At 42.3% G+C, this 13,070-nt stretch overlaps 1 protein-coding gene across 2 annotated transcripts in view; it reads right to left on the bottom strand.

The window, feature by feature from the left end:
• Positions 1–4,372: 4,372 nt before the first annotated feature.
• The window catches only part of SLC28A2 (solute carrier family 28 member 2), a 36,943-nt gene continuing 28,245 nt past the window's right edge, over positions 4,373–13,070 (bottom strand). For both annotated transcript variants that reach the window (XM_036300271.1, XM_036300265.1), the window contains exons 16-18: positions 11,950–12,048; positions 11,630–11,741; positions 4,373–5,395 (exon numbers count right to left, since the gene is read on the bottom strand). In XM_036300271.1, the coding sequence (XP_036156164.1) occupies positions 5,278–5,395; positions 11,630–11,741; positions 11,950–12,048 (329 nt within the window). In that variant the 3' untranslated portion in view covers positions 4,373–5,277. The remainder of the gene's footprint in view (positions 5,396–11,629; positions 11,742–11,949; positions 12,049–13,070) is intronic.

The raw sequence follows: 13,070 nt of genomic DNA, 5'->3' as shown, positions 1-13,070 counted from the left end.
TCTATGACTCTAGAGTGGGGCCTTGACTTACAAGTGTCCCAACTAACGAGTTTTTCGAGATATGAGCCGTCTCTCGGCCGATTTTTTGCTTCGAGTTGCGAGCTAAAATTCAGGTTATGAGCCAGCTTCAAATACCCCACCGCTAGTTGGCGCAGGGAACGTCACAGTGAATGCCACAACATCAGCCCAGCATCACGTGTCTTCACTCGTTCACTTTAAGATTTGACATACGAGTAATTAGAGTTACCAGCTCCATCACAGAACGAATTAAACTCGTAAGTCAAGGCCCCACTGTATTTTTACTCCTGTTGACTGCTTTGTCTCTGCTGACTGATCCATTTACAACACGCCATCTACATTGGACACCACTTAGTTTCTTGAATTCTTCAAAATACTACTACTGGCACTAGCTCATCTGTAGAACAGGCTTTTACTGAAGATCTGAGGGCAAAACTAGGGTAAATATTAGGTATCCCTGTTCTTAAATGCCCTTTGCCCATTTCTGCCTTTGAGAAGTCCTCACTGGCCATCTCTTCACAAGCAGCCATAGTTCAGCATCATTTTGCTCCATTTTTTTCTTTCTTTTGCCTTCCTATTTTCTACCTGCTACTTATAAGCCCCACCCCATCCCTATTACACTTATGTAGCAATAATAACTAACACTGACTAAATGCTTACTTTATATCAGGCATTAAAAGTGCCTTATGTATGTGCTTTCATTTGGCAGACGTTTTCTCTGCGTTCGTTTTGCTCCAGGTGTAGGATCAAACCTTGGAGCTTCATCTTTTTTCAGTCCTCAACCAATATTAAACACTTCATTTATTATTTACTATTTGTTTATTTAGGTGAGGCAGTGCTAGCTCCTGGGCTTCGGCAGCAAACAGACTTGGTCTCTTTCCTCCTGGAGCTCCACATTCAGGGCTGATAAAGGTAACTTGTTAAATAAAGACATTTCAGTCTTTGAGGGAATTTCCAGATTTTATAACAATTATTTTTATACTTGCTTCAATAAAAGACAACAATAAGACAAACAGCAAAATAAGACAAAAATACAAGATGCCACACAGCAGGACATGACTGGCACACAGATACTTCAGAAAGTGTAAATGTTAGAAGCTGGTGAGACCACTTGGATTAAACCAGTGGGCCTTGAGGCACTGGATTAGAGCAAGCAGATGTAGGCAGGGACGCCCGAGGTCTTATAAGCAAGGCCTTTGGAGTTAGACAGATCCTGGGCTCAAATCCCAGCTCTGTCACTTACTATGTGACTCTAGGGAGCAATTTACAATCTCTCTAAGCCTATATTTCCTCTCCTGGAAAACTTGAATAGTAATAGTAATTTCCTCAAAGGGTTGTTGTGTGGATTAAATGGGGGAAGCAAGCAAACATGTAAATCTCAATAAGTAAGCAATGCCAGAAGTGTGATAGGTACCAGGCGAAAGTTCGTGTATAAAGGAGCAGACTCTCTGAGGTCCTTGCACTTTAACTACTTGTGAAAAGACTATCCTTGGAGACCTTACCATTTCCACAATGTGGTTTTTCATGTACATTCAAATTTTCTAGCAACATGTAAGGTAGATATAACTATCATCACCTTCATTATTCAGAAGTGGATATTGAGCTTCAAAGAGATTAATAATTTTCACGTGGCTTCAAAGGAACTCAGGCCAAGACTTTGAATCCAGATCTTCTGGCTCCTAATCTTTTTATTTCTGTCTTAAAAGTCAATTATTCTCACAGAGGTGAGAACCCGGCTTGACAACCAATAGCTTAGGCAAGAACTTCCACCAAGAGTAGATCGGGCATCTAAAGCTAAGTCAGAAGTGGGAGTCAAACACAAAATTTGTGTGCCTCGGGCTTCCAGAAATAATTGGCCAAATATAAATCGATAGAAATGCCCATTAATAGAGAAAGGATAACGTAGGTACCTCCTTACAAGGGGTACTGTGTAGCCAACAGAATGAATGGGGTACGTCTATATGTACTGGCCTAGAAAGACGTCCACACACCTTAAACAAAAGGGCAGGCTGTGGAACAATATGCACAAGAGGGACGTTATGGGTAGTGTTTCAGAGAACAGACTTGACCCACTAAGTGACTCAGTTGGCCACTGTCCTTTCCTCATCACATGGTCCCCTTTCCACACTATTGCTCCCACAGCCTCCTTTCACAACTCCCGTTTCTCTTGGTCCTCCTTATCTTTTCTTTTCCCCTCTCTCTTCCCCAGTTTCCTCTCTTCTCTCTGCTTGCCGCTCCTCGACCAGGGACCCTAGGAGCACTGGTTTGTGGAAGCCAAGCGCAAGAGCTTCCTAAACCGGGAGTGGCATGTTTGCCCCGCCCCCGGGATGAGTCCGAGAGTCATTGATCCCTTGCCTGCACCCAACCCCGGCTGCCCAGCCCATTTCCGCCCAAGTCACCTTAGTGCTCAACTGGGGAAGTTGTCGTTGAGTTTGCAGAGATCACATTCGGTGCCGGGTTTTCCTGTTCGCTTCTCTGGCTGGTGAGACTCTTCTGCAGGTGGTGGTGGTAATGATTGTCCTGCTTCCTGCTGTTACAGCTCCGCCCTCAAGTGCGGGAGTTTAAACCAGATTAGCTTTAACTAGGAAACTGAGAATAAGAAAGCCCACCCTTCCCCCTGAAAGGAGATAATGAGTTCCCTCCCCTCCGTGCTACAAGCTTCCTTGTGTGAACTAAATTGCATACAAAACTCAAATTGATAGTCGTGAACTAAGCTCCTTAAATAGTAATGATTAGTAACAGGTAACCCTTACATTGAGCCTACAGTGAGCAGTCAACCTCGCAACCTTTGCCTATAAGTAGGTCCATTTACCCCCATTTTATTGATGAGGAGCCATGACACAGAGAAGTTAAGGAATTTGCCCGAGTTCACCCAACGTACTTTCATTTAGTACATTTAGTGGCAGAGCCTGAATTAGAACCCAAGTAATCTGGCCAAGTGTCCAGTACCAGCAAGCACTGCATTCTGCTGCCTCGCAGAAAGAAACCAGGCTAGGGTGAACATCAGGTCAGGAAGCAGTTTATTGAGGCTTCGCTTTCTTTTATGTCAACTTTGGGGAACAGGAGAGAGGAGATTGGAATGGAGACTGGAAAGAAGACCAAGAAGCTCTGAGCTCAGAAGACTGTGAGGTGGAAGAAGGTAGATTAGTTACAGGAACATATACGCATCTACATCCATTTTAGACATATAAATACAATTTATTGAGGTGAAATTCACATAACATAAAACTAACCTTTTTAAAATGAACAAGTCAATGACGTGTAGTACATTCATACTATGCAACCACCACCTCTACTAGTTCCATCACATTTCCATTACCTGAAGTAAAACCACATGCTCGTGACATGGTTACTCCCAATTCCCCACGCCCCCCAGCCCCTGGCACCACCAATCTCTATTGACTCTATGGACTCATCTGTTCTGAACTTTCACATAAATGGAATCATACAAAATAGAATCATACAATAACAAGCCTTTGTGTCTGGCTTCTTTGACTTAGCACAACATTTCCAGGTTCCTCTTTGTAAGTAGCATATATTGGTACTTCATGCTTTTTATGGCTGAATATAATTCCATCAAATGTACATAACACAGTTTGTTTATCCTTTCAGCCATTGATGGACATTTGGACTGTTTCCATCTTTTGACTATCCTATATAATAAAGAGGTAATATGCAAATTGACATTCACACCCTCACAAGATGGCTGCCTACGACCAGTCTGGCAGGGGGGGTTAGTGAGGGATGACCAAACGACTGAATAAGCAGGCTGGGTGGGGCAACTAGGCTGGCGGGGGTGACAGTTGGGGGTGACCAGGCCAGCAGGGGGAAGTTAGGGGTGACCAGGCCAGCAGAGGGGGGCAGTTGAGGGCAACCAGGCCAGCAGGAGGGGCAGTAAGGGGTGACCAGGCTGGCGGGGGGGGAGTTAGGAGTGACCAGGCTGGCAGGGAGGGGGCAGTTGGGGGTGACCTGGCTGGCAGCGGGGGGCAGTTAGGAGCAATCAGGCCAGAGTGCAGAGGCAGTGAGGGGCAATCAGGTCATTGGGGGGGGAGGAGGGGGGAGGCAGTTAGAGGTGACCAGGCAGGCAGGCAGGTGAGCGATTAGGAGCCAGCAGTCCAGGATTGTGAAAGGGATGTCCAGGATCGGGCCTAAACTGGCAGTCGGACAAACCCCAAGGGGTCCCGGATTGGAGAGGGTGCAGGCTGGGCTGAGGGGAACCCCTCCCCCCATGCACAAATTTCATGCACCGGGCCTCTAGTTATGAATAATGCTACTGTAAACATGTACATATATACTTGTATGAATACCTATTTTCAGTTCTTTTGCATCTATGCCTAGGAGTGGTATTGTAGGGACATGAGGTAATTCCATGTTTAACTTTTGAGGAACTCTATATCCTTTTGAAACTTTTAATAGTATAATATTTTAATACTATAAATAATATTAGATATAAGGAATATATTAGGCATTTTATATCAGAGTGTTGAAATTTGGGGCCAGAGAAACCTGTGCATTATAGGATGCTTAGTAGCAATCCTGGCTTCTACCTACTAGATGTCAGTAGCATCCTTCCCCTCTTCCCCCATTTGTGACAAGTAATAATGTCTCCAGACATTGCCAGATGTCCCCTGGGAGGCAAAATTGACATCCTGTTTTAAAGGATTCCCTGTAAACTTGAAACAAATAGGGCACTAAAGCACAATACTAAAACAAAGTAAGGATCTTTAAGAAATGGACATTCCTTTCAAGTTTGTAGATAGGAAATACTTTTTGTTTACTATGTTATGTTAAGGAGGTTGTATGTGTGACAACCAGAAAAAAATTTTAACATTATATATTCATGTAACTTTCATATGTATCTTTAGAACCATAAATCTATCTCATCCACAGAACTCCAAGAAATACAGCTTTTCACCACAGTGTGCATTACATACGAAGTCACATTTATAGCAGACTGTATCACAGAATTTTTAAGGTGGCAACTAGAAGGAAGATTTGCCAGATATTTTTGATATGGTAATATTTATTATTTCACTTGTAAACTCAGACAGAGCCCATAATTTCCTATTTGATTCAGCCAAATAATGGAAAGACAAATGCTGATTTTCATTACTGGCATACAGTGAACCAAATTATTTTTTTACATGTACTGTTAAAGATCATGGTGAGTTAGTTGTAGAGTGAGAACTCTTGACTACATAAATACCTTTACCATCAAAAGTCTGTCAAGATTGAGACTGTTATGAAAATGGACCAGCCTTAGGCACACACAGCATTGGTGTAGAATTCACAGCAGTTAGCAAGGGCTATGGCACTGAACTCTTTATTTTCCCATGGACCGGAAAAAGAAGGACCGTTGGTACCATTCAGAGAAGTACTGAAATGAAAAGCCAGAGAGATACATAGTGGGTCAGATTTTTAAAAAAATTCAACAAGACATATCAATAAGTTCTACCAAGCAACTGGAAAAACAACAACCTATAAATGGATCCAATTGCAATGACCAATTAAATAGGACAGAATTAAGTATATTTATTTTCTCATTCATGCCCAAGATAAGACCTGTATATAAGCATCTATTTCCACCACCCCCTATGTACACCCCGCCCCCCAGTCCCAGGCAACCACCACTCTACTCTGTTTCTACGAGTTTGACTTAAAAAATTTTTTTGATTCTACATATAAGTGATACCATGCAGTATTTGTCTTTGTCAATCTTATTTCACTTTGCTTAATGTTGTTACAAATACCAGGATTTCCTTCTTTCATAAGGATACATTTTCTGTACCCATTCATCTGTCATTGGACACAGGTGGTTTTCATACCATGGCTACTGTGAATATGCTGCAATGAACATGGGAATACAGATAATTATTTCATTTTCTTTGGATATATACCCAGAAGTGAGATTGCTGGATCATGTGGTACCTCTATTTTTAATTTATTTGGGAACCTTCATACAAATAGGGGATTTTAATATTCCCATTTAGTAATGGATAGATCATACTGACAGATAATCAACAATGAAACTTTGGACTTAAATGATATGATATACCAGATAGACTACCATACATTTACAGAACAATCCATCCAACACCAGAATATACCGGTACATTCTTCTCAAGTACACATGAAAATTATCTGATAGGACAGATGCAAGGCAACAAAACAAGTCTTTTTTTAAAAAATATATATATTTTGCCCTGGCCAGTTTGGCTCACTGGATAGAGCGTCGGCCTGGGGACTGAGGGGTCCCAGGTTCGATTCTGGTCAAGGGCATGTGCCTTGGTTGCGGGCACATCCCCAGTGGGGAGTGTGCAGGAGGCAGCTGATCGATGTTTCTAACTTTCTATCCCTCTCCCTTCCTCTCTGTAAAAAATCAATAAAATATATTTAAAAAATATATATATATTTTATTGATTTTTTACAGAGAGGAAGGGAGAGGGATAGAGAGTTAGAAACACCGATGAAAGAGAAACATCGATCAACTGCCTTCTGCACAGCTCCTACTGGGGATGTGCCCGCAACCAAGGTACATGCCCTTAATTGGAATCGAACGTGGGACCTCTTGGTCCGCAGGCCGACGCTCTATCCACTGAGCCAAATCGGTTAGGGCCGTGGTCGGCAAACCACAGCTCTGGAGCCACAAGCAGCTCTTTGGCCCCTTGGGTGTGGCTCTTCCACAAAATACCACGTGCGGGCGCGCATGTACAGTGCGTTTGAAACTTCGTGGCCCATGCGCAGAAGTCGGTATTTTGTGGAAGAGCAGGTATTTTGTGGAAGAGCCACACTCAAGGGGCCAAAGAGCCGCATGTGGCTCCAGAGCCACGGTTTTCTGAGCCCAGTTTGCCGACCACTGGGTTAGGGCAACAAAACAAGTCTTAATAAATTTAGGAAGATTGTATTACTATCTGTTTCTTGTAAGGCTGGTCTAGTGGTAATGAACTCCATCAGCTTTTACTTGTCTGAAAAACACTATTTCTCCACTTCTGAAAGACAACTCTGCCTGATAAAGTATTCTTGGTTGGCAGGTTTTTCTTTTGAATATATTATCCCACTCCCTTCTGAACTACAAGGTTGCTGTTGAAAAATATGCAAATATTCTTATGAGGATTCCCTTGCACGTAATAAGTTACTTTTCTGTTGCTGATTTTAATTCTCTCTTTGTTTTTAACTTTTAACAATTTAATTATGTGTCTCTGTGTAGGTCTTGTTAGTGTCCCAAAGGGGTGGTTTGCAGTCAGCGCCTGAATGCAGGCTAATTAGAAGCTGGATCCTTAGATACCAGCTGGAAAGTATGCGGTCAGATTCTTTTCAGGGAGAAACTGGGAGGTGGGCATTTGTGCCTGCTCCCTCTGTGCTGAACCTGGGTGTATAGCTATTGGGGGTTGCTTCTGTGCTCATTTAAAAACTTCATCGTTGTTGGCTAGATTTCCCACTGGAAATTGATTTCCAATGCAAGCCCAGTTTACTACCAGAGCCAGGTGATTTGGGGGCCTGTGGCAGCCATAAAAATTGGGGCATTAGATGTGTATACATGCTCCTTCCAGGGAGATACTGGAAAATTGGTTTTATTGTTGGAGGGAGAAAGTGGGCTCCAAGGAGGATCACCATCATCCCATAGATACATGCTAATTAGAAGCCAGACATAGGGGACTCATGAATGCAAGCCACATTGGTTATCAGAGCCAGGTGACCTGGGGGCTTGTCCCTTGGGCAACACCACGAAAACTGTGGCACCATAGGTAACACTCTTCCCGGAGAAATGCTGCTGACCTGGTTTCATCATTGAAGCGAGCCTGAGGGAAAAGGTCGGGGAAGTGCCCATAGGCTTGTTTGGGATCCGGGAGGATTGCAGTGAGCACTTAGACGCATGCTCATTAGAAGCGACAGGGCAGCAATGTGGAAAGTGTACTGTCGAGCCCTTTCCTGGGAAAGACTGGGAGATGAGCCAGTTTTCCCGTTCCCTCTGCACTGAGCCTTGGAGGATGGCCGCCAGGAGTGCTCACCCCCTGTTAAGAACTGTTCTTGGATTGCTATAGTTCTGGGAGACTCAGAAACCCAAGCCCCATATTATTTCAGAGCTATGTGTTTGGGGCACCTGCCCCTCAGGTGGGAACCTTAGAAGTTGGTGCCCTAGATGTGCAGTCCAAACCCTTCCCTCCTCTGGGAGAAGTTGAGTTAGGAATTCCCTCAATTGTATGGTCCTGTGCCAGGGGTGGGGTTTATGGTGAGACTGTGTCTTAGCCTTTCCTACCCAATTCAGTGTGGGTATTTTCTCAGTTTCCCAATGTGTAGGAGTCACTCCACTAGTTTCTGGTTCTCTTGGAGGGAATTACAATATAGCTGTACATTCAGTGTAGCTTGGAGGAGGGAAATTCAGGAGCCTCCTCATCCCCATCTTGGTCTGGAGTGACTCAAAACTTATTTAGTATAAACAAAAACATGATCTCTTTTAGAATCTAGATGCTAATGACACTAAGTAAATGACTATAGACAAGAAGTCCATTACAGCTTCAGAGTCAGAAATGAGCAAGAAAGAGTATTTTGTTAATTTTTCAGTGAAGTTCAGTGATGGAAAGACAACTCATTGTTAAACAAAAATTAGCAGTTTTCACTTTATTCATTTACTTTAGATTGTGCTTACAATGAACTCCACTGGACTGCCACAAGAACATAGGAATCAAACTATGTCACTATCCTGTTTATAATTCATCTTTAATAGTACAATAAAGGGATTATTTTTCAAAGATTGTTGGTTGCCTACTCTGATGATAACCTCCAAACACAAGAGGGTAACATCTGTTAATTTGGCACAGTAACTTGTTAAGCAGCCAGCACCCAAACATCTGCCTATATACTGAACAGATCACCTATTTAATGATAACTTCCAAATATATCTCCCACTCTGATTTCTCTCCTGAACCCCAGACCCCGATTGGCTTGCGAGTAGTGTCACATGGTGGTCCCACAGGTACCTCCAAGTCAACATATCCAACTGAATTAAGCTAAACCCTCATCTTTCCCCTTTATCCCCATTCCTGGAACTAGACCTCCTCTCAGTGAGCTAGTGTCATCCCTTTTAGACCCACTTTTGCAAGCTACAAAGAAGACAATCACTTGAGGCGCCTTTCCCTTCTCTACCCCATCCTTCCCTCCTATCTAGCTATGACCAACCCCATTAATTCTCCTCGGTCTAGTGCATCTTCATCCCATAACCACTTAGTATCAGCTGTCACCATTTAGTCACTTAGACTATTATAACAATGTGTTTATTGGTCTCCCAGACATCTAAATGGCTATAAGAATTATCTTTAAAAAAATCTTATCATGCCAATGTTCAGAATTCTGTAAGTCAAGATCTAAATTCCTTAGCATTTCATACAAGGCCTTTTAAGGTATTTTAGCCTCACCTCCCAGAACTCTCTTCATTGTCTTCAGAACTCTCTTCACTCACCCATGTGTCACTACTGTACACATCTTTTATTTTGGCAGAACTAAACATTCTAGTTCCTCAAATCTTTCTTTCTGTGTATCCTATAACTAGTTCTTTTAGCTTACATATGCTCTTTCCCCCCTCCTGGCTTCTTTTAGTATGTTTCTTTATCTTTGATCCTCTGTAGTTTGAAAATATGCCTAGGTGGAGTTTTTTGGCATTTATCCTGCTTGTGTTCTTGGATCTTTGGCTTGGTGTCTGACATTAATTTGGGAAAATTCTCAGTCATTATTATTTCAAATATTTTTTCTATTCCTTTCTTCTCAGTTGGTTGGAGCATCATCCCATACACTGAAAGGTGGCGGGTTCAATTCCAGGTCATGGCTTCTACCCAGATTGTGGGTTTAATCACTGGTCAGAGCACATATGGGAGGCAACCAATCGATGTTTCTCCCACATGGAGGTTTCTCTCTTTCTCTCTGCCTTCCTCTCTCTAAAATCAATTTTAAAAAATATATCCTTGGTGAGGATTAAATAAAAAAATCCAACAGGCTGGCCAGTGTGGCTCAGTTGGTTGAGCATCGTCCCATGCACCAGGAGGTTGCTGGTTCGATTCCCTGTCAGGGCGCATGCCCAGGTTTCAGGCTTGATCCCCAGTAGGGGGCGTGCAGGAGGCAGCTGATCAATGATTCTCTTATCATTGATGTTTCTATCTCTCTCTCCCTTTACCTTCCTCTCCCTGAAATCAATTTTAAAAAAGCAGACATAGATACAGAGAGCATTTTGACAGATGGGACAGGGGTTGGGAGAATGGGTGAAAAAGGTAAAGGGATTAAGAAGTAAAAAATGGTAATTATAGAATAGTCACAGGAGTGTGAAGAACAGCATAAGGCATATAGACAATAATATAATAGCTATATATGGTGTCAGATGGGTATGAGATTTATCAAGATGATCATTTAGTAAGTTATATAATGTCTAATCAGTGGGTTGTACAACTGAAAATAATATAAATTTGCATGTCAACTGTAATTGAAAAATAAAAAATTGTTTAAAGAAAATAACTCACAGAAAACTAAGACTCAAATGAAGCACCTGATAAAGTGATTGTATTTGACCATACAGTTCTACTGTTCTACAGACCAACTTCTCAATAGCATATTTTTCATCATACATGTACCTACTCTAGGACCCAGCAATTCTACTCCTGGTATTCACCCAAAATAAATAAAAATATGTGTCAACAACCACAACAAAAACAGAGTCTCTGGTATGTTTTTAAATGGTTCCCTTTCCCCCTCACCCAGGGAACCATTTTGAAGTACACCAGAACTTCAACTCTGTTTCTTTTCTATTTACTGTGAGAACCTGGCTTATCTCCTGGAGGTAAAACCCACAAAAGTGTGGGGATGCCCCCAAAACTGTCACCCCCACCCCCGCCCAAGTTTTTAACATTCAGACTTGTCCTCACTATGCCTCCAGCAATTACACTCTCAGGTTTTCCTACCCCTGCATAGGTTTCTGCAGCAGTTTCCACTCCTGAGTCTCTGCTCCAATAGTCTCTGTGACTATCTCTATTCACCTGTCTCTCCAATCTTGAGGGCAGTGGTTTTCTGTGTGTTCTCACCTCTCTTAGGAATCTAAGAAGAATAACTGATTTTTCAAATTGTTCGGTTTTTTTACTTGTTTACCAGCTTGTTAAGTGAGAAAACAGAAAACCATTATAATATCCCAGAAATTGGTAAACAAATTCATTTTTCTGAATGCATCATGACCAATTCAACTTGATCCTCTTTCAGTCATCACTGCTGTCAGAAGAAGCCCATAATTTTTTAGCCACTTAGGACCATTGCCACGCCTTCACCTACAGCATTCTGGTCACAAGAGGGAAACCACACTTCCTTTCTTCTTCCCCTGCCCTTCCACTTCGAAGTATCCCAGCAACATCGGTAAGATCTGTCACTTGTCCACACTAGAGATAATGCACACTAATAAGAGAAATAAGTAATAAGAGAAAAGAGCATAGATCTAGACCACCACAAATACCCATCTTCCTTCTTAAACACTCTATTCAGGATCCACATGATTACTCTCAATACCCTATTTCTCCCAGAAGATGCCTGAGTTGAGAATAGCATGTAAGAGGAGGAAGCTGAGATCCTGATGCTCACTCACCTCTGGAAGAGCTCTCTGCAGCACACATAGGCCTCATAGGTTCTATTGGTGAAACTTGTGTTTAGGAAGGAGACACAGTCAGCTTCCGCTCCCCTGGGAACATAGAGGATTCCTGGATAAAGGAGACAGAGATCGTAGGGGAAGATTGTACACATGTTCCTGATAGCTCTCAATAATTTGGGTGTGAATTGGAGAAGGTTGTAGATTAGGTGCCTTTTCTACGCATCTGTGAGATGGATGGTTAAATCGGTATTCTGAGAGAGATCTTATCAGTACCTAGGCATGTGAGTTCTACCAAGAGACTAAGGTGAGGTACATACCTGCCACACAGGCACTGATAAGGGATACACAGGCCCCTGTGAAGAGGGCTCTGACTACAATCTTGGACAAGTCACTCTTCCGGTGCGGTACCATTGATGCTGCAGACAAAACAAAATAATTTGATCTCTTCCTCACCAGCCAATCTGGTATTTCCCATGAGCCCCAATTAAGGAATGCAGAAGAACAAAACAGCAGATGAATAGCTTTTTTTTTTTTTTACTACTAACCACCAGAGGCTGGCCAGCAGTGCCCTAAGAGGTGTGTATATACATTAGTCCTGAGGGTTCACTAACTCAAACATTTCCCAGGTCAAGGAATGTGTGTCTGACCCTAACTTCAGTGGTTCCATGAACATTCCCAAGATGCATCTAGATCAAGGAAAGCTCCAGTTTGGTCCAGACAGACACAGATGCCTGGTGTTCACTAGTGGGACCGGAATCTGATGGACTGTTTTGAGCCAGAGGGATAAGGACGGCCACATTTGCCTAAACCTCACTCACATGATGCACTTCCCACTGCTGGATGGCAATCTGACAATCAGACAGTAATCGGGCATCAGAATTAGAACAGCACAGACAAGCATTTAACAAAGGGGGGAAATAAACCAAAAGGACATTGTTTTCACCTTTAAATTGTTCAACCAGCAGCCAAATAAATCAATTTAATGATTCTTAATGATTCTAAATGGACACACTTAGCTGTATTTCTTCTTATACTTTATTTCTAACCTGGATCTTCCAAACTCTTGGAATTTGCTATCCCTGCCCTCAAGGACAACTCCGCTTTCCTCATACTTTTTCATCCAACCATCACCCACAATCTAAATGTATCTGTGTCTGCTTCAAATACTTACTCCTCCCCCATCTAGTGATTTATAGCTTTTAATCCCACACTTGATACCAGTGGTTCTTACTGTCTATCTGCCTTATGTGTCTGATGATTTTATTTGTCTTTTGATTCCTATGCAACTCCTACTTCTGTGAAGACAACTGGTGAGCAGCCTAATCTTAGAAAGTACCTTTGGTACTGAATAATAAACCAAGTATCTCTACTTATATATGCATAATACCCATTTAATGGCAAAATAAAAGTGATATCATGATAATCTCCCTCAAAGGGA

The sequence above is a fragment of the Myotis myotis genome, unplaced genomic scaffold (assembly GCF_014108235.1).
Source record: "Myotis myotis isolate mMyoMyo1 unplaced genomic scaffold, mMyoMyo1.p scaffold_m19_p_1, whole genome shotgun sequence".
NCBI lineage: Eukaryota > Metazoa > Chordata > Mammalia > Chiroptera > Vespertilionidae > Myotis > Myotis myotis.
Note: the sequence above shows the minus strand (reverse complement) of the source record. Positions and strands in the feature narration are given on the sequence as shown.